The sequence below is a fragment of the Rhinoraja longicauda genome, chromosome 37 (genome assembly GCF_053455715.1).
Source record: "Rhinoraja longicauda isolate Sanriku21f chromosome 37, sRhiLon1.1, whole genome shotgun sequence".
Taxonomy (NCBI): Eukaryota; Metazoa; Chordata; class Chondrichthyes; order Rajiformes; family Arhynchobatidae; genus Rhinoraja; species Rhinoraja longicauda.
The window spans coordinates 12,711,648-12,736,799 of record NC_135989.1 but is presented as its reverse complement, the minus strand read 5'-3'; the positions used below and the strand labels follow the sequence as shown (position 1 = coordinate 12,736,799).

Sequence of the window (25,152 nt, the reverse complement as noted above, 5' to 3'; positions counted from 1 at the left end):
TGGACCACTCCTACTGTGGTCATGGGGGGCAGAGATACTAGAGGAGCCCGATGGACCACTCCTACTGTAATCATGGGGGACAGAGATAGGAGCCCGATGGACCACTCCTACTGTAGTCATGGAGACAAAGGTACTACAGGAGCCAGATGGACCACTCCTACTGCAGTCTTGGGGATAGAGATACTAGAGGAGCCCGATGGACCACTCCTACTGCGGTCATGGGGGACAGAGATAATAGAGGAGCCCGATGGACCACTCCTACTGTAATCATGGGGGACAGAGATAGGAGCCCGATGGACCACTCCTACTGTAGTCATGGGGACAGAGATACTAGAGGAGCCAGATGGACCACCTACTGTAGTCATTGAGACAGAGATACTAGAGGAGCCCGATGGACCACTCCTACTGTAGTCATGGAGACAGAGATACTAGAGGAGCCAGATGGACCACTCAGTTGAAATCGCCTATCCTGAAGTGTAGTACGCAAAGGAGCCATTTTAGTAAGCAAAACCCGCCTCTCACAGTGTAAACAGTATTTTGGGGGAACAGTATGTGTGATGATACCATTAAAATGCAGAATATATCTCATCTATCAATTCACAGATTTTTGTTCATTTTCTTTCTAAATGTTTCTGCCTGTTTCTGCATATCACACACATATATATATATACACACTCACAAATATACACACACTCACACATACACACACACGCATATAAAAACACACACACATATATATACACACACAGATACATTTATACATTTACATATACACATATACATGCATATATATATATATGCATGCATACATATATATACATGCATGCACATATATACATGCATACATATATATTTACGTGCATATATATATGCATACATATATACATACATGCATATATATATACATGCATACATATATATACATGCATACATATATATGCATACGTATGTGTGCATACATATATGCATACACACATATATATATGTGTGCATATATATACATGCATACATATGTATATGTGTGTGCATACATATATACATACACATACATGCATACATATATATATGCACATGTACAGATGCATGCATATATATACTTATGTATGCATGCATATATATACATGCACATATGTGTATATGCATACATATATACACACATATATACACATATATATAAACACACATATATAAACACACATATATATACACACAAACACACACATATACATATACACACACACATACATACGCACACACACATACATGCACACACACACACATACACATATATATATATATTTCACAAAATGCTGGAGTAAGTCAGCAGGTCAGGCAGTATCTCAGGAGAGAAGGGATGGGTGACGTCTGAAGAGGGTCTCGACCCGAAACGTCACCCATTCCTTCTCTCCTGAGATGCTGCCTGACCCACTGAGTTACTCTAGCATTGTGTGAAATAAATACCTTCGATATGTACCAGCATCTGCAGTTATTTTCTTACACTATATATATATATATATATATACATTCACACACATACACACATATATTTACACACACACACACATATACACACACACATATATATGCACATGTATACACACACATACACATATATACACACACACACATATACATATATATATACACATGTATACACACCCATATATATACATACGCACACGTATATATACATACACACACATATATATATACACACATACGCACGTGTATATATATACATATATACACACACACATGTGTGTGTGTGTATGTATATATATACATATATACATATATATACATACACATATATTTACAGACAAATATATAGTGTCACAAAATGCTGGAGTAACTCAGCAGGTCAGGCAGCATCTAGAGAGGGAATGGGTAACGTTTTGGGTCAAGACCCTTCTTCAGACTAAAGAAATAGCACTGAGTGAAGAAGTGTCTTGACCTGAAATGTCACCCATTCCTTCTCTCCAGAGATGCTGCCTGTCCCGCTGAGTTACTCCAGCATTTTGTGTCTACTTTCTACACGTATATATATATAATATATACACACACACACACACATATACGTACACATAAAAAACAAACAATAAAAGTGCAAAAAGGTAAAACCAATGCCGCCAGGTCTATGCAGTTCAGAGCTTATTAGAGGTGTTTAATAGTCTGATGGCTGTGGGGAAGAAGCTGTTCATAAACCTGGACATTACAGTTGTCAGGCTCCTGTACCTTCTTCCTGATGGTAGGTGTGAAATGAATGCGTGTTCTTCAGATTGAGTGTCAGGGGAGAGGGAGGCTCAAGGTACCCTGTAGTGCATTTTAGTGAAAAGTGCATTAAAAATGAAACTTTGCATTTTACATTAAAAACTGCTTGATAATCAGAGTGAATAGTTTTGTACAGTTGCCAGGGAGCGAGATCTGTTGTCTCTAATGAAAGCTAACACACCCAACATCTGATTCATTCAGGACAGTTCCCCACCACAGTACATTCAGTGGAATGCACAGGATTTAACCCTTGACTAGTTGTTGGACTTCTCAATCTTCAACCATCTTCATGTTGGCCCTGCAACTTCTTATTAACATTCAGATAAAAGGTCACCAGCAATTTTTAATCAGTTACTGTGTGTAGGCATGGCTAACAAAATCAGCACTTAATCCCCCGCTGTAATTTCATGAAACGGTGAAATCCAAGGCATTTTAGAGACATTAAAAAGCTAACAGCAATGTTGCATGAGTCACATATAGGCCAGGCAAACAGGTTTGATATTCTTTTGAAAGTTTAGCCAAATAGATAATATTTTTCATCGTCACGAGTTGTGAAATGAGATGTTTTTATTCCATGTCTAAGGCGAAACTGTAGCACAGCAGAATAGCTGCTGCCAGAGACCACAGTTCGATCACAATTACAGGTGCTGTCTGTATGGAGTTTGTATGTTCTCCCTGTGACCACGTGGGTTTCCTCCAGGTGCTCTGGTTTCCTCTCACATTCCAAAGGCATGCGGGTTTGTAGGTTAACTGGCTTCAGTAAAAATTGTAAATTGTAGGATAGTACTAGTGTATGTGGATCGCCGGTCAGAGTGGACTTGGTGGGCCGAAGGACCTGTTTCCACGCTGCATCTTTAAAGTCTAAAGTATATAGAGGTGTACAAAATCATGAGAAGAATAGATCGGGTAAACGCACAGAGTCTCTGGTCCAGCCAGAGTATCTGTCCGAGCCAGATTCTTGGGGAATCAAGAACCAGAGGACACAGGTTTAAGGAGCGGGGGGAAAGATTTAATAGGAACCCGAGGGGAAAGTTCTTCAGAGGGTGGTGGGGCGTACGGAACGAGCTGCCGGAGGAGATAGTTGAGACAGGCACTTTTGTAACATTTAAGACAGGTACATGGATAGTTCAAGTTTAGAGGGATATGGGCCAAACGCAGGCAGGCAAGTCTAGTATAGATGGGCTTTGTTGGCCGATGTGGGAAAGTTGGACCGAAGGGCCGGTTTCCACACTGTAAGAGTCTATGACTCTATTTAACTGAATGTAAATTCCGAAACTGCTACCTTGGGATTTTAACTCTGGAGATCTGACAGGCATCAGGAGGATCCTGACCCAAAATGTCACCTCTCCATGCCCTCCAGTGATATCGCCTTGTGATACCCCAACATTTTGTGTCCGTCTTTGGTAGAAGCCAACATCTACGGTTTATTTTTATTACGTATTGAATTGGTAGATTAATTGGCCACTGTGGCCCCATAGCAGAAGTGTCCACGTCGCGGGGCTGGAAATTGGAAGTGTCCTGAGCTAATTCTGCTACCACCATCGTCTACTGTACAAGTGATGGCTCCCACTGATTGTCGCCGGAAGCTTGTGCCCTTTTCAGGACGGACGATGACAGCGATGTAACATTTGAATGATTAGACACGAAAGAAGATTGACCACTGTAAAGTGACCCCAGTGAAGGCGAGCTGTAGAATCTACGAGGGTGAAGAGATAATAGATGAGAATGTGGTATGAATAACAAATGGGCTTGATGAAGGATTAGTGTAAACAGATGGTTCATGGTTGGCGTGGATCATTGGTCCCAAAGTACTTGTTTCCAAGTTGTATATCTCAATACTTATGGCTCCAAATGTACAAAACCGGTTCACTGTGTATGTACACTTTGTCTGGACAGGCAAATAAATGTACATTGTATCAAGAATCTTGAGTGCCAGCCAACTCATAGCAAAGCCAAATACGTTTGTCATCACTGCAGTCCTGGAATGGAAACCTGTAAAGGTGGATCACTGCAGATTCAATAGTGTAGGAGGAGGCTGCAGGTGCTGGGTTAACCCAAAGATAGACACAAAAAGCTGGAGTAACTCAGCGGGTCAGACAGCATCTCCTGAGAAAAGAAATAGAGCTCTTAAGGATAGTGGAGTCAGGGGGTATGGGGAGAAGGCAGGAATGGGGTACTGATTGAGAATGATCAGCCATGATCACATTGAACGGTGGTGCTGGCTCGAAGGGCCGAATGGCCTCCTCCTGCACCTATTATCTATTGTTTATTGTCTATTGACATCTCGGGTCGAGACACTTCTTTAGAAGGCTGACCCAAAACATCGCCTACTCCTTTTCTCCAGAGATGCTATCTGACCAACTGAGTTACTCCAGCTTTTTGTGTCTATCTGCAGATTCAATAGTAACTTCTTAAAAAGAAGCAAAGTGCAGGAATTCGGGGATAACGTAGGAAGAGTGGCCCTTACAGAATAACTCATGAAAACAAACTGTCCTTGCCATCAATAGCTTGCTTCTTTTTTCTATGTCTTGTGTAAAAAAAAAACTTATTTTTCATATAACAATAGTTGCTATTATTCCTAATTTCCTTCCAATTACTTTTTTTGCAATTGTTTTGTGAAAAAGGGAGTGGAGTGCGTGAGCCTGCCCCTGCCAGTAGATCAACTCTGCCTCTTCAAGACTCTCGCAGTGCCTCCTCCTGGCAACACATGGTAACTGGTGCCACCTTCAGTCCCAGGCTAAACTGCGTGGAGATCTCAGAGGAACTCTGGCCCCCAGATATGTGACGTACAGGCCCACCGGCATCTGGACACGCCCTGACGTCCATCAACCAGGTCCCAGCTGTGGGTTAAATAGCACCCCGACCGCTGCCTTGCAAGGCTCAGGAGAGCCAAAGGAGCTGGAGTCATAGAAACATAGAAAATAGGTGCAGGAGTAGGCCATTCGGCCGTTCGAGCCAGCACCGCCATTCAATATGATCATTGCTGATCATCCAGCTCAGTATCCTGTACCTGCCTTCTCTCCATACCCCCTGATCCCTTTAGCCACAAGGGCCACATCTAACTCCCTCTTAAATATAGCCAATGAACTGGCCTCAACTACCTTCTGTGGCAGAGAATTCCACAGATTCACCACTCTCTGTGTGAAGAAATGTTTTCTCATCTCGGTCCTAAAAGACTTCCCCCTTATCCTTAAGCTGTGACCCCTGGTTCTGGACTCCCCCAACATCGGGAACAATCTTCCCGCATCTAGCCTCTCCAACCCCGTAAGAATTGTATAAGTTTCTATAAGATCCCCCCTCAGTCTTCTAAATTCCAGCGAGTATAAGCCTAGTCTATCCAGTCTTTCTTCATATGAAAGTCCTGCCATTCCAGGGATCAATCTGGTGAACCTTCTCTGTACTCCCTCTAAGGCTAGAATGTCTTTCCTCAGATTAGGAGAGTCCTTAGAGACGGTCGGCTGACCCCTCGTGCGTCCGCCTTCCGGCAACTCCTGCAACCGAGTAGGCCCCTGACGTAGCAGCCACGCCGCCCCTCTGGAATCGGCCTATCAGGTCGAGAGGGGAACGCAGATGCTGGGTAAGTCTGTATTCCCATTTACCTGCCCAAGCTCAGCTGCCAAATCAAATGGAGAGGACACTTCGTCCTTGTTGGTCACAGAGAACAACACCAAGCCGTACCATCACCTCCCGCAGATGGACGGATGCCAACCAGCAACTAACTTTCCTTCTCTGCCATACAACATTAAGAAGCAGATATGGAAACACAGTACAGGAACACAGATTTTTATGTGTGATTCAGTCAGACTGCACCATGACTATGACTATGGTTCCAGTCCATTTCCATCTAAGTGACAAAATGGATCAATTAGGGCAGGGTAGTAGATGTGATCTTTACTTTAGAGATACCACAGGCCCTTCGGCCCAGCAATCGCCCCGTACACTAGCACTATCCTACACACAAAGGACAAGTTACAATTTTACCAAAGCCAATTAACCTACAAACATGTACGTCTTGTGGAGTGTGGGAAGAAACCAGAGCACCTGGAGAAAACCCCCGCGGTCACAGGGAGAACGTACAAACACTTATAGACTGCACCCTTAGTCATAATCGTACCCGGGTCTCTGGTGCTGTAAGGCAGCAACTCCACCGCTATGCCCACTTCTGTACATTTCTTTACATTTTTAAGCTGCTGGCTTACAATGCCAGAGATCCGGGTTTGATCCTGACTATGGTTGCTAACGGACAGAGTTTTATGCCCTCTCTGTGTCCATGTGGGATTTTTCCAGGTGTTCCGATTTCCTCTCGCATTCCAAAGACGTACAGGTTTGTAGGTTAATTGGCTTTGGTAAAAATTGTAGCTTGTCCCTCATGTGTAGGTTAGTCATGGACTCGGTGGGCCGAAGGGCTCGTTTCCATGCTGTATCTCTGAAGTAAAGTTAAAAAAGCATCTGCAATTTTTTGATTGCTCTTCTTCTAACTGCTGATACAAAACACGACTCAAAATAATGATGGATGCAACTGGGTTGACAGAACAAAAGCCTACTTCAAGATTTCAACACCAAGTTTCAATGTGTTCTTAACCATCTAATATTAACATTTCAATGTTCGCTACCAATGATTATTTCCTATTGAGCGCAGGAAAAATTGACCAATGTTTAGGCGATTCATAAAAGTCTACCCTTACATTTACAGTATATCTTACAAAGTAACAGAATGGGGTAAAGAATAGAATGCACAGTTCGTTCCACCCAAACTTTTTAACACTATAAATGTGCACTGTCTATGTCAAGATATCTTAATTACTAACAAGGATACAGAATTGCCAGGTCGTGGGTTACAAACACAAAGGCACAACCAAAAAGTTTTTTGTTCTCAATAGACAATAGGTGCAGGAGGAGGCCATTCGGCCCTTCGAGCCAGCACCGCCATTCAATGTGATCATGGCTGATCATTCTCAATCAGTACCCCGTTCCTGCCTTCTCCCCATACCCCCCGACTCCGCTATCCTTAAGAGCTCTATCTAGCTCTCTCTTGAATGCATTCAGAGAATTGGCCTCCACTGCCTTCTGAGGCAGAGAATTCCACAGATTCACAACTCTGACTGAAAAAGTTTTTCCTCATCTCAGTTCTAAATGGCCTGCCCCTTATTCTTAAACTGTGGCCCCTTGTTCTGGACTCCCCCAACATTGGGAACATGTTTCCTGCCTCTAACGTGTCCAACCCCTTAATAATCTTATACGTTTCGATAAGATCCCCTCTCATCCTTCTAAATTCCAGTGTATACAAGCCTTGTCGCTCCAGTCTTTCAACATACGACAGTCCCGTCATTCCGGGAATTAACCTAGTAAACCTACGCTGCACGCCCTCAACTTCCATAGCCAGTGCAGTGTCTTGCGGGTGAATGTTCCCTGCCTTTTCATGTATCATAAGTTTCAATGAGATGGCCCCTTATCCTTCTAAACTTATTCCTTCCCGCTGCTGTGAGACTGCACAACCAGCACTGCTCTCAGCAGACGAGACAACAGTAACAGTTAAGGAATACACAGTAAACTGATGACAATTTGTCCTTGCCTTTACTTTTATTTATAATGATCTCTTACTATCCACTTGGGTGCTGTAACACTGTAAATTTCCCCAGTGTGGGACGAATAAAGGAATATATTATAAACTCCAGTGAGTAGAGAGGGGCCCGGTGCTGTCAAACACCATTTTATTAACTTCGTCCACCACAAGGTTCTAGGTCTAATTACACTCACGCATCAATGATCTTCATTCCAGGGACATCCACTGACGATTTCAGTGGTCAAATCCATCCTCAGCTCCAAGGAAAAGGTAACTCACAGCCTCTTGCAGAAGTCCATGGACAACATGAGCCAATAAACACCAAGTCAAATCCACCTTTCATAAGCGTCAGGCATAGATCATCACCCTCAGGAGCCTCTACATACCTCCCCTTATAGAACCATTGTCAATTCCCCTATACCAGCATCTTGGATTAGAGGGTATTAGCTACAAGGAGAGTGTTAGTTTTTAACGAAGATGGACACAAAATGCTGGAGTAACTCAGCAGGTCAGGCAGCATCTCGGGACAGAAGGAATGGGTGACATTTCTGGTCGGGACCCTTCTTCATACTCATTTTAGTTTTAGTGATACAGTGTGGAAACAGGCCCTTCGGTCCACTGAGTCCACACGACCAGTGATCCCCACACATTAACATTACCCTACACACACTAGGGTCAATTTTACGTATACATCAGGCCAATTTACCTACAAACCTGTACGTCTTTGGAGTGTGGGAGGAATCCGAATATCTCGGAGAAAACCAAGCAGTCACGGGGAGAACGTACAAACTCCGTACAGACAACACCCGTAGTCGGGATCGAACCTGGGTCTCTGCTGCGGTCGGGTCAGTGGATAACAAGGACAAGAGTTTGAAGACGATGAATCAATGCAGATGCAAAAGTTTAGGAGAAAATGAAGAAAAATGATTTATTATTAACAAGTAGTCAGCCACGTTACAGAAAAACAATATTTGAACAGGTTAGCCAATATTTTCTGTACTGTATATTTGGTAAGTAGGAATTATTTACACTGAAGGTAAAATGAAGTTGAATACATGTTGCAGTGTTTCGAAGGTATGGTTTGTTTACCAACAGTTCCCAATTAGGTAAAGACCGGGATAGAGGATTTATTTGTTAAAAAAAACCATGAAGCAATTTGCCCAATGGTAAGTCCAACTTGGCATGGTCACCCAGACTCCAACATGGCTGTTAGTCTGCTACAATATGATCTTGTTCCTTCCCCACCCTGAATCACACAGCTCCCCAGGGATTCCTGTAGCTGTTACAGTGGCAGCAGCTCCTTCAGCTTTTCCCGTGTTGCGTTTGACAGAGTCTCGGGAAAATGCACTTGAAACTCGATCACCAAATCTCCTCGGTGGCCCGGCTGCTTTGACAGCGGTAACCCTTCCCCTGATATTCTCCTCTGTGACCCTGGTTGGATGACTTCCTTAAAGGCCATCGTGTGAGTTTTCTTATCCAGTGTTGGTACAGATAGCGTGCAGCCACATAATGCCTGGATCAATGAAAGTAATCAATAAAATTACAGTGTTAACTCTTTCCTCGCAGAGCCTCTCACAAGGAGTAATTGTATTCTTACAATTTCAGATTTCCAGTGCCCATATCACGTTGTTTTAGCAATAACCCACAACAATAAATAATCTTTTAATAATCTAATAATTAGGCCATTTGGCCCATCAAGTCTACTCTGCCATTCAATCATGGCAGGTCTATCTCTCCCTCTCAACCCCATTCTCCTGCACGTTCCTTGTGCACCAAGGCACATTCCTTGTATGTGTACATACTTGGCCAATAAACCTATTCATTCATTCATTCAAAACGTATTCATTCACTCACATCCGTACTAATCAAGAATCTATCAATCTCTGCCTTAAAATTATCCATTGACAGGCGTCTGTGGCAATGAATTCCACAGATTCACCACCCTCTCTGACTAGCGAAATTACCACGTCAAAAAAACAACAGTTGTCCAGGCGGAAATGTCTGGGAGTGGGCTCAACAGGGGAGATCTCGAAAGAACCGCCAACAACCGAGTGAGGTGGAGGACATTTGTCAATGGCCTACGCTCCCTAGAGGAGCAAAGGGCTTAAGAAGAAGAAGTAGAAGAAGAAGAAAAAAAAAACGTTACCTCCCGGAGGGTGATTTTTGCCACGTAGATTATGTCAGATCCATTCCGCTTGAAGACTGGATGCGGTTTGTCCTTCAGAACAAAGATGATGTCTGCGGGAATATTGTTGGCCGTCTCATCCCCTTGCTTGGGGAAGGTGATTTTCGTGCCTTCCTTCCAGCCCTTCTTGATGTCGATCGTGAGGATGGTGTCCTCCTGCCTCATGGTCTGCCGGTCGGGATTCAGACGTTTACGCCGGATTTTCATCTTCTTGGTGCAGCCGGTGGAAATCTCTTCCAGGGAAACCTTCAGTTCATGAGTGACCGGAGGGTCCTGCTTCTTGGATGCCGCCCTGGTTCGAGGGAAGCCAGGCATGCCACCCATGCCGTGCATGCCCTGCATGCCCTGCATGCCAAACCCGCTGAAGGAACTCAGAGGATCCTCGTCGATCTCCATGTCATCGTCGCCATTCCTCTGACCAAAGAACATGTTGTAGGGGTTCCTCCCACCAAAGAACTCGGCAAAAACAGCGTGGGGGTCTCCGTGGAAGGTGTACTGGTAGTTGGTGCCATTGGGACCACCGGCACCACCGCCCTTTAATCCTACAGATGGAGGGGGACGGGACATAAAGTGGGATTAGTTCTTGAAAACAAATCACTTTGAAAATATGTTAGCATTCATTGCCAGTGGATTTGAGTATAGGAGCAGGAAGGTTCTGCTGCAGTTGTACAGGGCCTTGGTGAGACCGCACCTGGAGTATTGCGTACAGTTTTGGTCTCCTAATCTGAGGAAAGACATTCTAGCCTTAGAGGGAGTACAGAAAAGGTTCACCAGATTGATCCCTGGGATGGCGGGACTTTCATATGAAGAAAGACTGGATAGACTAGGCTTGTACTCACTGGAATTTAGAAAACTGAGGGGGGATCTTATAGAAACATATAAAATTCTTAAGGGGTTGGAGAGGCTAGGTGCGGGAAGATTGTTCCCGATGTTGGGGAAGTCCAGAACCAGGGGTCACAGCTTAAGGATAAGGGGGAAGTCTTTTAGGACCGAGATGAGAAAACATTTCTTCACACAGAGAGTGGTGAGTCTGCGGAATTCTCTGCCACAGAAGGTAGTTGAGGCCAGTTCATTGGCTATATTTAAGAGGGAGTTAGATGTGGCCCTTGTGGCTAAAGGGATCAGGGGATATGGAGAGAAGGCAGGTACAGGATACTGAGTTGGATGATCAGCCATGATCATATTGAATGGTGGTGCAGGCTCGAAGGGCCGAATGGCCTACTGCTGCACCTATTTTCTATGTTTCTATGTTTCTATATCCAATTGATTGATCTCACGATTCTAAAAATGCTGTGCAAACAAACGATGGCTGTCCAATCCTGCCACTGTGTGCGGCACGGTGGCGCAGCGGTAGAGGTGCTGCCTTACAGCGCCTGAGACCCCGGTTCGATCCTGACTACCGGTGCTGTCTGTACGGAATTTGTACGTTCTCCTCGTGACCTGCCTGGGTTTTCTCCGAGGTCTTTGGTTTTCTCCCACACTCCAAAGATGTACAGGGTTGTAGGCTAATTGATTTGGCGTAAGTGTAAATTGTCCCTAGTGTGTGTATGATTGTGTAAGTGTGCAGGGATAGCTGGTCGGTGCGTACTCAGTGCGTACTCAATGGGGTGCACTGTACAGTGGGGTGCACTGTATCTCCAAACCAAACTAAAAATCTCACCCCATAACAGAAGCCCAATCCAGGCAAATCTATCCACTTTCCCCACCACCACCACAACCTTCCTGTCATGTGTTGACTGGAAGTGCTCACAACAGCTGCACCACTGAGACGCCCATATTGTTCATGCCTTTGGGTTAGTGATAAACTACTCAAGCAGATCATGAAGATAGGCACTGAATGCAGGAGTAGCTCAGCGGGACAGGCTCTGGGTAGAAGTAATGGGTGATGTTTCAGGTCGAGACCCTTTGTCTATCTTTGGTGTAAACCAGCATCTGCAGTTCCTTCCAACAAGCAGGATGAGGACACTCAAGTCAACAGGGGAGTGGCAAGAATTAAAATGACACACAGCTGGGAGCTCCATGTGGTCATTGTAGACAGAGTGCTGGTAATGCATAGAACAGTTTCATGCCCAGAGTAGGGGAATCAAGAACCAGAGGACATAGGTTTAAGGTGGAGGGGAAAAGATTTAATAGGAACCTGAGGGACAATTTTTTTTTTTTTTTTTTTTTTTTAACACACAAATGGTGGTAGGTATATAGAACATGCTGCTGGAGGAGGTAGTTGAAGTTGGTACTATCACAATGTTTAAGAAATATTTGGACAGGTTCATGGATATGACAGTTTAGTTTAGTTTAGAAATGCAGAGTGGGTACAGACTGAATATGTGCCAACCAGCGATCCCCGTACACCAGGACTATCCTGCACACGAGGGACAATTTACAATTTTACCAAAGCCGATTCATCAACAAACCTGTACATCTTTGGAGTGTTGGAGGAAAACAGAAACCCCACACAATAGACAATAGGTGCAGGAGTAGGCCATTCGGCCCTTCGAGCCAGCACTGCCATTCAATGTGATCATGGCTGATCATTCTCAATCAGTACCACGTTCCTGCCTTCTCCCCATACCCCCTGACTCCACTATCCTTAAGAGCTCTATCTAGCTCTCTCTTGATTGCATTCAGAGAATTGGCCTCCACTGCCTTCTGAGGCAGAGAATTCCACAGATTCACAACTCTCTGACTGAAAAAGTTTTTCCTCATCTTCGTTCTAAATGGCCTACCCCTTATTCTTAAACTGTGGCCCCTGGTTCTGGACTCCCCCAACATTGGGAACATGTTTCCTGCCTCTAATGTGTCCAACCCCTTAATAATCTTATACGTTTCGATAAGATCCCCTCTCATCCTTCTAAAGTCCAGTGTATACAAGCCTAGTCGCTCCAGTCTTTCAACATATGACAGTCCCGCCATTCTGGGAATTAACCTAGTAAACCTACGCTGCACGCCCTCAATAGCAAGAATAGAGGGGTGTGGGTCAAACGCAGGCAGGTGGGAGAAGTGTAGGTGGAGCATGTCGGTTGGCATGGGCAAGTTGGGCCCAAGGGCCTGTTTCCACACTGTATGACTCTATAACAATTATCTAGTCTATGCTTGGTTACAACAACATAGAGGTGGCCCATCCCAAACACAATCTCCCAGCCCTTCTGTCCTGCTCCCTTCAAACTGGCAATTATTCCTCCTCCCCCACACTCCATGGGTTTCCAAACGTCATCCATTCTCCGCTTCATTTTTTACCTTCCTCCCCAAGCTGGTCATAGATCTCCCGTTTCTTGGGGTCACTCAGTACGTCGTAGGCCTCGGCAATCTCCTTGAACCTCTCCTCGGCATCTGGAGACTTGTTTTTGTCAGGGTGATACTTCAAGGCCAGCTTCCTGTATGCCTTTTTGATCTCATCCTCTGCCGTTCCCTTCTGAATGCCAAGTATTTTATAATAATCCTTCCCCATTTTTTGCCTACAATGGACAAAAGAGATCATGCAAATAGTTTAGCGTTCAATCTTAACTCTCAAAGATATATAAATTGTCTCAGTGATAGGAGGCAGTGGGTAGAGGTGGAATGTGTAGGCCATGCAGTTAAGGGGAGCAGCAGCTCATGTTTCGTTTGGGCAGCTTACAACCCAGCAATATGAATATTGAATTCTCTAACTTCAAGTAACCTTTGCTTTTCCTCTATTTCCATCCCTCCACCATCCTAGTTCTCTGACCAGTCTGACTGTCCTCCTGATTAAATTTTAATCTCTGTATGCTTCGCTACATTTGTATGCTTCACTCTACATTTTCCTTGACCTTCATCCCCTTTGATGTCTCGTTTTCACACCTTACCCTTCCATATCTCTATGTCTCCCTCTCCCCCGAATTTCAGTCTGAAGAAAGGTCTCGACCTGAAACGTCACCCATTCCTTCTCTCCACAGATGCTGCCTGAGTTACTCCAGCATTTTATGTCTGTCTTCGGGGAAGAGGTGGAAGAATGTTTTTTTCTATAAGAAGTCAGGTGCATAAAGTAAGGCAAGGCCATGTGAACCTACAGGTGGGAAGAAGTTGGGAAACATAGAATTCTTGTGGAATATTCAAACAAACCTGCATCAGGTGTATGGTAAATGTAAATGTTCCAAATCACCCACAGAACTGTGGTGGCACTGTGGCATAACTGCCAGAGCTGCTGTCTCACAGCACCAGAAACCCAGGTTCGATCCTGACCTCAGGTGCTGTCTGAGTGGAGTTGCCCCTTCTCCCTGTCACCCCTTGGGTTTCCTCCGGGTGCCCTGGTTTCCTCCCAAATCCCAAAGACCTGCGGGTTTGTAGGTTAATTGGCCCTCTGTAAATTGCCCTTGGTGTGCAGGGAGTGGATGTGAAAGTGGGATAACATGGAACTAGTGTGAATGGGTAATCGATGGTTGGCATGGACTCGATGGGCCGAAGGGTCCATTTCCATGCTGCATCTCTAAGGTAAAACAAAACTGAACTGCCGAACATAATCATCTCAACCTTATTCCAAACATAAATGCATAAACCACCTTGAATGTAGTGAGTTGACACAAAATGCTGGAGTAACTCAGCGGGTCAGGCAGCATCTCAGGAGAGAAGGAATGGGTGACGTTTCGGGTCGAGACCCTTCTTCAGACTCCTTCTCGACCCGAAACGTCACCCATTCCTTCTCTCCCGAGATGCTGCCTGGCCCGCTGAGTTACTCCAGCATTTTGTGTCTACCTTCGATTTAAACCAGCATCTGCAGTTTTTTTTCCTTGGATGTAGTGGGGACAATTTTGGCTGCTGAGTAATGATCTGAGCCACAGCAGAACTCTTACAATAGATCAGGTTGTCAGTACATACGTCAAATGCTTCAACTGACATATAGCACGGGCAAGCATTTGATGCCCAGTTATTTGAAAGTAGATATCACTTTATTTGATCATGTGCTGCAATGACAACAATATTTGCTTTAGAGATTTTAACTACGATATTATTGTCTGAAGTACTTGAATATTCAAGTGCTAGAATACCAGTGCTAGAATATTCGAGCCGAATATAACATGAGATTCCCCTGACTGTTCTTTGTTTGGGTAGATGGATGACTAACTGGCAGCTAGGGTGAAGGATTTTTAAGATTTCTGATCCTGGGGAAAGAACAATGATCTAAAACCTTGTTTCAGTTTAGATTAGTTTAGAGATACAGTGCAGAAACAGGCCCTTCGGCCCAAAGAGTCCACGCCGACCAGCGATCACCAAGACTACGGCACGGTGGCGCAGCGGTAGAGTTGGTGCCTTACAGCGAATGCAGCGCCGGAGATTCAGGTTCGATCCTGACTACGGGTGCTGTCTGTACGGAGTTTGTACGTTCTCCCCGTGACCTGCGTGGGCTTTCACCGAGATCTTCGGTTTCCTCCCACACTCCAAAGACGTACAGGTATGTAGGTTAATTGGCTGGGTAAAATGTAAAAATTGTCCCTAGTGTGTGTAGGATTGTGTTAATGTGCGGGGATCGCTGGGCGGCGCGGACTCGGTGGGCCGAAGGGCCTGTTTCCGCGCTGTATCTCTAAATCTAAATCTAAAATATTCTACACACTAGGGACAATTTACAATTTTACCCAAGCCAATTAACCTACAAACCAGAGCACCCGAAGAAAACCCACGCGGTCAGGGGGAGAACGTGCAAACTCCGTACAGACAGCACCTGTAGTCGGGATTGAACCCGGGTCTCTGACGCTGCGAGGCAGCAACTCTACATCACCACGTCTCCTCTGTTTCTCCCCTCCCCCAACATTCCTTCCTCTGGCTTCACAATTAGTAACTTTCTTCAATCCTCCTTCTGTTTTATTATCTCTGGCTTTTGACCAATCAAAAGCCTATCAAAATAAAAACCCTCACCTGTGTTCACCTATTGCCAGCCACGCTTTGTCCTGTTCCTCTTCCAGTTTTCATTCCCCCCTCCCCCCCCCCCCGCCCCCCCCTCCCACAATTAGTCTGAAGAAATGTTCCAACTCAAAACGTCACCTATCCATGTTATCCAAAGATGCGGCCTGACCTGCTGAGTTACTCCAGCACTGGGTGTCTTTCTGATCTAAAACTTTGTTTATCTTCCACGTATATACAACAGGTTTCTTCAGATCAAAGTAGATTTTTCATGCACCAAACAAGTGTTTTTATCTGGATTTTACTGCCTCTAGGTTCTTAGTCCATGAGATAACCGGACCTTCATCGTTCACAGGTGATAGGAGCAGAATTAGGCCATTCGGCCTCTCAAGTCAACTCTGCCATTCAATCATGGCTGATCTATCTTTCCCTCTTAACTCCATTCTCCTGCCTTCCCCCCATAACCCCCGACATTTGACACAATTTATCATCCAATCCTTTTCCGTGAAAGGTTTCTAATAGCACAGTGGTAATGATGAACACAGTCAATTTATCAAAACAATACATTTCTTAGAAAAATATATTTGCCCTCCACTCTGTGTCTGACTCCAGTCCCACATTACAGAAGATAGACATAAAAAAACTGGAGCAACTCAGTGGGACAGGCAGCATCTCTGGAGAGAAGGAATGGGCGACGTTTCGGGTTGACACCCTTCTTCAGACTGAAGAATCCTTCTCTCCAGAAATGTTGCATGTCCCGCAGAGTTACTCCAGAAATTTGTCTGTAAACTACCATCTCAGTTCCATCCTACACATAAAAGGGAATTCTCACTCTGTAAGAAGGTTTGTCAATCTGCCTCTGTGACAGACCACTTCACATCATCCTCCTGTGCCATTAGCTTCGATACTACATAAACAGGATGCAACACTTTTTTTTTTCTTTGTACCTTTTCGTACCTCTAGTTTCCCTTTCCCCCGACTCAGTCTGAAGAAGGGGCCTCGACTCAAAACATCACCTATTCCTTCTCTCCAGAGATAGACAATAGACAATAGGTGCAGGAGGAGGCCATTCAGCCCTTCGAGCCAGCACCACCATTCAATGTGATCATAATAATAATAATAATGCATTACATTTATATAGCGCTTTTCAAACACTCAAAGACGCTTTACAGGGATTTCTAGAACATAGAGAATTGAATAAATAGATAAATAAGTAAACGAACAGAAAAAGGAGACAGAAGGTGAGGTGACCTTCAGTGGTTGAAGGCAGTGCTGAACAGGTGAGACTTCATGATCATGGCTGATCATTCTCAACCCCGTTCCTGCCTTCTCCCCATACCCCCTGACTCTGCTATCCTTAAGAGCTCTATCTAGCTCTCTCTTGAATGCATTCAGAGAATTGGCCTCCACTGCCTTCTGAGGCAGAGAATTCCACAGATTCACAACTCTCTGACTGAAAAAGTTTTTCCTCATCTCAGTTCTAAATGGCCTGCCCCTTATTCTTAAACTGTGGCCCCTGGTTCTGGACTCCCCCAACATTGGGAACATGTTTCCTGCCTCTAATGTGTCCAACCCCTTAATAATCTTATACCTTTCGATAAGATGTTGCCTGGCCCGCTGAGTTACTCCAGCATTTTGCGTCTATCTTTGGTGTAAACCAGTATCTCCAGTTCTTTCCTGCACGTCATTAAGTACACATCTTGGAATTAACCACATTGTATACCAGAGACAACAAAATAGCTGAGGTCAACCCTGTCTGTGAAAGAAAAATACTGCCTCTTACAGAGATTATTTTCACAAGTTTAACAGGTAGTTTGCACAGTTTCTCTAAAGTTGGTTGACTCCTTTTGATACTTGCGTTTAACAACATTTCAAATCAGCACCAAATAATAGCGGTTAGTTGAATAATTTGCCACAATATTTCACCTCTTGCCCATCTTGTTTATTCCACAATTAGCAACTTTGTTTTCAGCTACAACCCCCGCTCTCCCCTACCCCCCCCCCCCCCCCCAAATGGGTATGGGGAGAGGGCAGGAACGGGGTACTGATTGAGAATGATCAGCCATTAGGGCGGCACGGTAGCGCAGCGGTAGAGTTGCTGCTTTACAGCGAATGCAGCGCCGGAGACTCAGGTTCGATCCTGACTACGGGTGCTGCACTGTAAGGAGTTTGTACGTTCTCCCCGTGACCTGCGTGGGTTTTGTCCGAAATCTTCGGTTTCCTCCCACACTCCAAACACGTACAGGTATGTAGTTTAATTGGCTGGGTAAATGTAAAAAAAAATAAAAAATTTAAAAAAATTAAAAATTTAAAAAATTGTCCCTAGTGGGTGTAGGATAGTGTGAATGTGCGGGGATCGCTGGGCGGCACGGACTTGGTGGGCCGAAAAGGCCTGTTTCCGGCTGTATATATATGATGATGATATGATCACATTGAATGGCGGTGCTGGCTCAAAGGGCCGAATGGCCTCCTCCTGCACCTATTGTCTATTGTCTATATGAAAAAAACCTCTTCAATTCCGGGCAAAACTTTGCCGACTCTGAATACACAAGCCTTAGGTGCTGGAAATACTCGAAACTCGGGCAGCATCTTGGGAGAGAGACATAAGTAATGTCTCACATCAAAGACCATTAATCCTCTAGTTTGTGCCTGGCAATGGAGGAGGCCCAGGACAGAAAGGTCAATGGGGGAAAAGGAAGAGGAACTCCTCAAACAGGAGGAACAACGCCTCCTATAAACATAGAAAATAGGTGCAGGAGGAGGCCATTCAGGTTGGCAATGTGACCTGACAACTTAGTTTAGAGATACGGCGCAGATACAGGCCCTTCAGCCCACTGACCAGTGATCCCTGCACATTAACGCTATCCTACACACACTGGGGACAATTTAAACTTGCATCAAGCCAGTTAATCGTCAAACCTGTACGTCTTTGGAGCGTGGGAGGAAATGGAAGATCTCGGAGAAAACCCAAATGGTCACGGGGAGAACGTTTACAAACTCCGTACAGACAGCACCCGTAGTCAGGATCGAACCCGGGTCTCCGGCGCTGCAAGCGCTGTAAGGCAGCAACTCTACCGCTGCGCCACCGTGCCGACCTGTTAAGTTTTTCCAATATTTTCTGTTTTCAACTAAGTTTTCCATCATTTGCAGTTGCTTTGATTTTTGCTTCAATCTTAGTACCTACTTGGACGGTCCCATAGCAGAAGCATCGACGTGATGGGCCTGGAAACTGGAAGTGTCCTGAGCTAATTCTGCTACCATCACCATCTATTGTACAAGTGACGGCTCCCACTGATTGTCACCGGAAGCTTCCGCCCTTTTCAGGACGGACGATGACAGCGATGTAACATTTGAAACACGGATGATGGACACGAAAGAAGAAGAGGACCTACTTGGATGGTCGCTGACTGGTAAGCACGCAACAAAAGCTTTTCACTGTACCTCGGTACACCTGACAATAAACTAAAATAAAGCTGCTTCAAATTTATATTTGTATCTGATAGAACTTGTTTGTTGGCACCTTTACTCTGCCTCTCCGGCACATGTTCACAGGCTCTCTGAACTAGGCCAGACATGCCTGTGGTTACTCCTATGCACTAAAGATTACCGATCAATCCTTCACTCTGAATTCTTGTTAGCCCGACCCCAAAAGGCTCCCACACTATTCTGCTATTCTCACTGAATTTCAGGCTTGCAGATCCATCCAGCTTGAGGGACAACTTATGTGTAGGAAGGAGCTACAGATGCTGGTTTAAACCGAAGGTAGACACAAAATGCTGGAGTAACTCAGCGGGACAGGCAGCATCTCTGGAGAGAAGAAATGGGTGACATCTCAGGTCGAGGCCCTTCTTCGGACAAAGGGTCTCGACCCAAAACGTCACCCATTCCTTCTCTCCAGAGATGCTGCCTGTCCCGCTAAGTTACTCCAGCATTTTGTGAATAAATACCTTTGATTTGTACCAGCATCTGCAGTTATTTTCTTATACTCCAGCATTTTGTGCCTATCTTAAGGGATAACTATTTCCACTCAGAGCATGGCGGGTGTATGAAATGAGCTGCCAGAGGAGGTAGTTGAGGCAGGTTCCAGAACAACATTTAAAAAACATTTGGACAGGCACATGGATAGGAGAAGTTTAGAGGGATATGGGCCAAAGTCGGGCAGGTGGGATTAGTGTGGATGGAATGTTGGCTTTCGTAACAAGAGGCGTTGAGTATAGGAGCAAAGAGGTCCTTCTACAGTTGTACCGGGCCCTGGTGAGACCGCACCTGGAGTACTGTGTGCAGTTTTGGTCTCCAAATTTGAAGAAGGATATTCTTGCTATTGAGGGCGTGCAGCGTAGGTTCACTAGGTTGATTCCCGGAATGGCGGGACTGTCGTATGTTGAAAGGCTGGAGCAATTAGGCTTGTATACACTGGAATTTAGAAGGATGAGGGGGGATCTTATTGAAACGTATAAGATAATTAGGGGATTGGACACATTAGAGGCAGGAAACATGTTCCCAATGTTGGGGGAGTCCAGAACAAGAGGCCACAGTTTAAGAATAAGGGGTAGGCCATTTAGAACGGAGATGAGGAAGAACTTTTTCAGGCAGAGAGTGGTGAAGGTGTGGAATTCTCTGCCTCAGAAGGCAGTGGAGGCCAGTTCGTTGGATGCTTTCAAGAGAGAGCTGGATAGAGCTCTTAAGGATAGCGGAGTGAGGGGGTATGGGGAGAGGCAGGAACGGGGTACTGATTGAGAGTGATCAGCCATGCTCGCATTGAATGGCGGTGCTGGCTCGAAGGGCTGAATGGCCTACTCCTGCACCTATTGTCTATTGTCTATTGTCTATTGGCTATTGGCATGTGGGTCAGTGTGGATAAATTGGCCTGTTTCAATGCTGTGTGACTCATAACTCTAACAGCTCCTACGTCCCAATTCTTGTAATACCTAATGACTTCACAAAATCAGAATGTTTCTTTAGTTTCAGTTTTAGTTTCGGAGCTACTGTGGAAACAGGCCCTTCGTCCCACTGAGTTGATCACCTACTAGTTCTATCACACACCGGGGACAATTTACAGAGGCCAATTAACCTACAAACCTGCACGACTTTGGAGTGTGGGAGGAAACCGGAGCACCCGGAGAAATTCCACTCGCTCTCAGGAAGAATGGGCAAACTCCATACAGACAGCACCTGTAGTAAGGATTGAGCTCTACCGCTGTGCCATCTATTTATATAAATTTCACAACTAGTTTGTCATTATCTTAAGGCAGGCCTTACATTTTGTCCCATGACAAAAATGACACTGGATTAATCCCACGCTTTAGAGCAGATCTGGGCATCAACACAGACTGGAAGGAATGCAGTGCGGAATTACCAGACAGACAACTGCTCTTGAAAGGCTATTCCACAAGAGATTATGAATTTAGAGACATGGCTATTGGAATTTAAGGTTAAGGGCAGAATTTGACCGTTGTTTTTAAGAGCTAAGAGGCCAACAGGTTGGATGGATACAGATGGACTTTTTTTCTCAACTTGTTGGGAGCAAAGAGACAAGAATGAAGTTAGGAAACACTTCCACAGGACAGGGGGAATTTGTGACTTCTGCAAATAGCAACTGACACTAGACCAGTTATTCATTTTAAATCGGGAGATTGGCGTGTTATTAATGGACATTGGACGAAGTGAAACAGCGGGACAGAGTTTGTTCTCGGATCAGTCACTATGTATGTCTCCGAAGACCACAAATACTGGACCTGACCGACCTCCTCCTCCTCCTCCTCCTTGTCTTGTGACTCCCATCGTTACTCTCCCGTCCCCAAACCCCCTCGACCATAAAAGCTCGTCCTCGGTCAAAATAAGAGCCGTGAGCGGGCTCAACATCGACTTACCTGCTGCCTGTTGACTCCCGGGATCTCCTCCTCCTCATCCCATCTGTTTGGTGTGGACACCTTATCCTTTAAGCCCCCCCTCTCCCTCCCTTCCTCCCTTCCTCCCTCCCTCCCTTCCCAATAGACGTTAAGAAATCATAACATACAGTGTGACCTGGCCTGCCCCGCCCATGCCCACCACTGTCACAAAAGGGGAGCGCCTTCAATCACTAGACAGACACACACACAGAGACACACACACACACACACAGGCGGGCAGATAGACAGACACACACACACAGTCACGGGTATTACTGTTCGCTCCCTCGCTTCGTTACTGGACACAGTCAATGTATCTCCACCGATGGCGATGGACACAAAGTGGCCGCCCTCTTCCTGGGTATATTGTGTCCAACTGCCGCCGGACACTGTATCCCATCGCTGTGCCACACATTCATCGCTGCGTTACACAGTGTTACATCGTTGTGTACCATGGCTGTCGTGGACTGTATCCCATCATTGAGCTACACATCCATCGCTGCGCCACACTGTATCCCATCGCTGCCACGTACTGTATCCCATCATTGAGCTACACATCCATCGCTGTGTTACACTGTATCCCATCGCTGCCACGTACTGTATCCCATCATTGAGCTACACATCCATCGCTGTGTTACACTGTATCCCATCGCTGTGTTACACTGTATCCCATCGCTGTGTTACACTGTATCCCACAGCTGTGCAACACTGTACCCCACAGAGCAGACCCACAACTGTCCTCCACTGTACCCCATAGCTATAACACACTGTACCCCACACCTATGATACATTATACCCCATAGCTGTGATACACTGTATCCCACAGCTGTGATACACTGTACCCCACAGCTGTGATACACTGTACCCCATAGCTGTGATACACTGTACCCCACAGCTGTGATACACTGTACCCCACAGCTGTGATACACTGTACCCCACAGCTGTGATACACTGTACCCCACAGCTGTGATACACTGTATCCCATAGCTATGACACACTGCATCCCACAGCTATGATACATTGTACCCCATTGCTATAATACACTGTACCCCCATTGCTATAATACACTGTACCCCATTGCTATAATACACTGTACCCTATAGCTATAACACGCCGTACCCCATAGCTGTGATACACTGTACCCCACACTTATGATACACTACTCCATAGCTATGATACATTATACCCCACAGCTGTGATACACTGTATCCCACAGTTATGATACACTGTATCCCACAGCTGAGCCACTGTATCCCAAGCCTGTCGTACACGGCATCCTATGAAGGAGGCCCATCGCTGTGCTACATTGTATCCCACAGCTGTAATACACTTTATCTCACAGAGCTGTGCAACACTGTGTCCGATCGCTGTGTTACACTGTGTCCATTGCTGGGGGGGGGGAGGCTACAGTGTATCACACTGTGTCCTCATCTCTGCTACACTGTATCTCCTATTACTGCACTGTTCCCCATGGCTGTCTCTGCTACACTGTATCTCCTATCTGTTACACTGTATCCCACAGCTGTGCTACACTGTATCGGCCGCTCCACCCTCCCGTCCCGTCCCCAGCAGTAACAGCACCAGTACCGGGTGTCGGACATTACCCTCTCCGCTCCTCGCCGCCGCCTCACGTCCACAGGACTGCTAGAACTTTCAGGAACATTCCATGCTCGTCACTTGCCCCCGCCCACCGCCGCGACACACAGCGAGCGAGCCCCGCCCCGCCCCGCCCCTTCACCCCTCCCCCTCCTCTTCCCCCTCCCCCTCCCCCTTCACTCCTCCCTCCCCTCCCATCTCTCCTCCACTCTCTCCTCTCCTCTTCACCCCTCCCCCTCCTCTTCCCCCTCCCCCTCCCCCTTCACTCCTCCCTCCCCTCCCATCTCTCCTCCACTCTCTCCTCTCCTCTTCACCCCTCCACCCTCCCCCTCCTCTTCCCCTCCCCCTCCACTCCTCCCTCCCCTCCCATCTCTCCTCCACTCTCTCCTCTCCCCCTTCACCCCTCCCCCTCCCCCTTCACTCCTCCCTCCCCTCCCATCTCTCCTCCACTCTCTCCTCTCCCCCTTCACCCCTCCCCCCTCCTCTTCCCCCTCCCCCTCCCCCTTCACTCCTCCCTCCCCTCCCCATCTCTCCTCCACTCTCTCCTCTCCCCCTTCACCCCTCCACCCTCCCCCTCCTCTTCCCCCTCCCCCTCCCCCTCCACTCCTCCCTCCCCTCCCATCTCTCCTCCACTCTCTCCTCTCCCCTTCACCCCTCCACCCTCCACCCTCCCCCTCCTCTTCCCCCTTCACTCCTCCCTCCCCTCCCATCTCTCCTCCACTCTCTCCTCTCCCCCTTCACCCCTCCACTCTCCTCTCCTCCCCCTCCTCTTCCCCCTCCCCCTCCCCCTTCACTCCTCCCTCCCCTCCCATCTCTCCTCCACTCTCTCCTCTCCCCCTTCACCCCTCCACTCTCCTCTCCTCCCCCTTCTCTTCCCCCTCCCCCTCCCCCTCCACTCCTCCCTCCCCTCCCATCTCTCCTCCACTCTCTCCTCTCCTCTTCACCCCTCCACCCTCCACCCTCCCCCTCCTCTTCCCCCTTCACTCCTCCCTCCCCTCCCATCTCTCCTCCACTCTCTCCTCTCCCCCTTCACCCCTCCACCCTCCCCCTCCCCCTCCCCCTTCACTCCTCCCTCCCCTCCCATCTCTCCTCCACTCTCTCCTCTCCCCCTTCACCCCTCCACCCTCCACCCTCCCCCTCCCCCTTCACCCCTCCCTCCCCTCCCTCCCCCTTCACCCCTCCCTCCCCTCCCTCCTCCACTCTCTCCTCTCCCCCTTCACCCCTCCACTCTCCTCTCCTCCCCTCCCCTCCCATACCTCCTCTACTCCTCCCACTCTCCCCTCCCATCTTCTTTCCCACTCTCCTCCCCCCCTTCACTTCCCCTCTCCTCTCCTCCCCTCCCATCTCTCCACTCTTCTTCACCACTCCGCTCCCCTTCACCCCTCCCATCTCTCCTCCCCTACCTTCTCCCCTCCCCTCCTCCGCTCTCCCCTCCCCCTTCACCCCTACCTCCCCCTTCACTCCCCTCTCTCCCCTACCTCCTCCCTCCCCTACCTCCCTCCCACCCCTCCCTTCACCCCTCCCATCTCTCCTCCACTCTCCTCCCTTTCTCCTCTACTCCTCCCCTTCACCCCTACCCTCTCCACTCCCCCCATCACCCCTTCACCCCTCCCCTCCCTCCCATCTCTCCTCCCCTCCCTCCTCCCCTCCACTCTCCTCCCCTCTCCCATCCCCTCCACTCTCCTTCCACTCTCCTCCCCTCTCCTCCCATCCCCCTTCACCCCTCCCCTCTCCCCTTCACCTCTCCTCCCCTCCCCTTCACCTCTCCTCCCCTCCCCTTCACCTCTCCTCCCCTCCAC

At 46.9% G+C, this 25,152-nt stretch overlaps 1 protein-coding gene across 2 annotated transcripts; it reads right to left on the bottom strand.

Moving 5' to 3' along the window:
* Positions 1 to 7,312: 7,312 nt before the first annotated feature.
* Positions 7,313 to 23,447, bottom strand: LOC144610533 (dnaJ homolog subfamily B member 1-like). 2 transcript variants are annotated; one of them, XM_078429313.1, is made up of 4 exons: positions 23,362 to 23,447; positions 13,254 to 13,471; positions 9,981 to 10,561; positions 7,313 to 9,347 (listed from the first exon to the last, which is right to left on the bottom strand). In XM_078429313.1, exons 2-4 carry the CDS (start codon positions 13,462 to 13,464, stop codon positions 9,117 to 9,119), a joined length of 1,023 nt encoding a protein of 340 aa, XP_078285439.1. In that variant the 5' UTR covers positions 13,465 to 13,471; positions 23,362 to 23,447; the 3' UTR covers positions 7,313 to 9,116. The 2 variants fall into 2 exon arrangements, with proteins under 2 accessions (XP_078285439.1, XP_078285438.1); XM_078429312.1 differs by having other exon boundaries at positions 23,345 to 23,424.
* Positions 23,448 to 25,152: the final 1,705 nt, after the last annotated feature.

Bases quoted from the DNA above. Each gene is read 5' to 3' on its own strand.
- LOC144610533 (XM_078429312.1), bottom strand. The intron at 10,562-13,253 runs GTAAAAAATGAA...CTCCATCTGTAG, and splicing joins TGACCAGCTTGGGGAGGAAG to GATTAAAGGGCGGTGGTGCC. The intron at 9,348-9,980 runs GTAACGTTTTTT...TCATTGATCCAG, and splicing joins CAAAAATCACCCTCCGGGAG to GCATTATGTGGCTGCACGCT.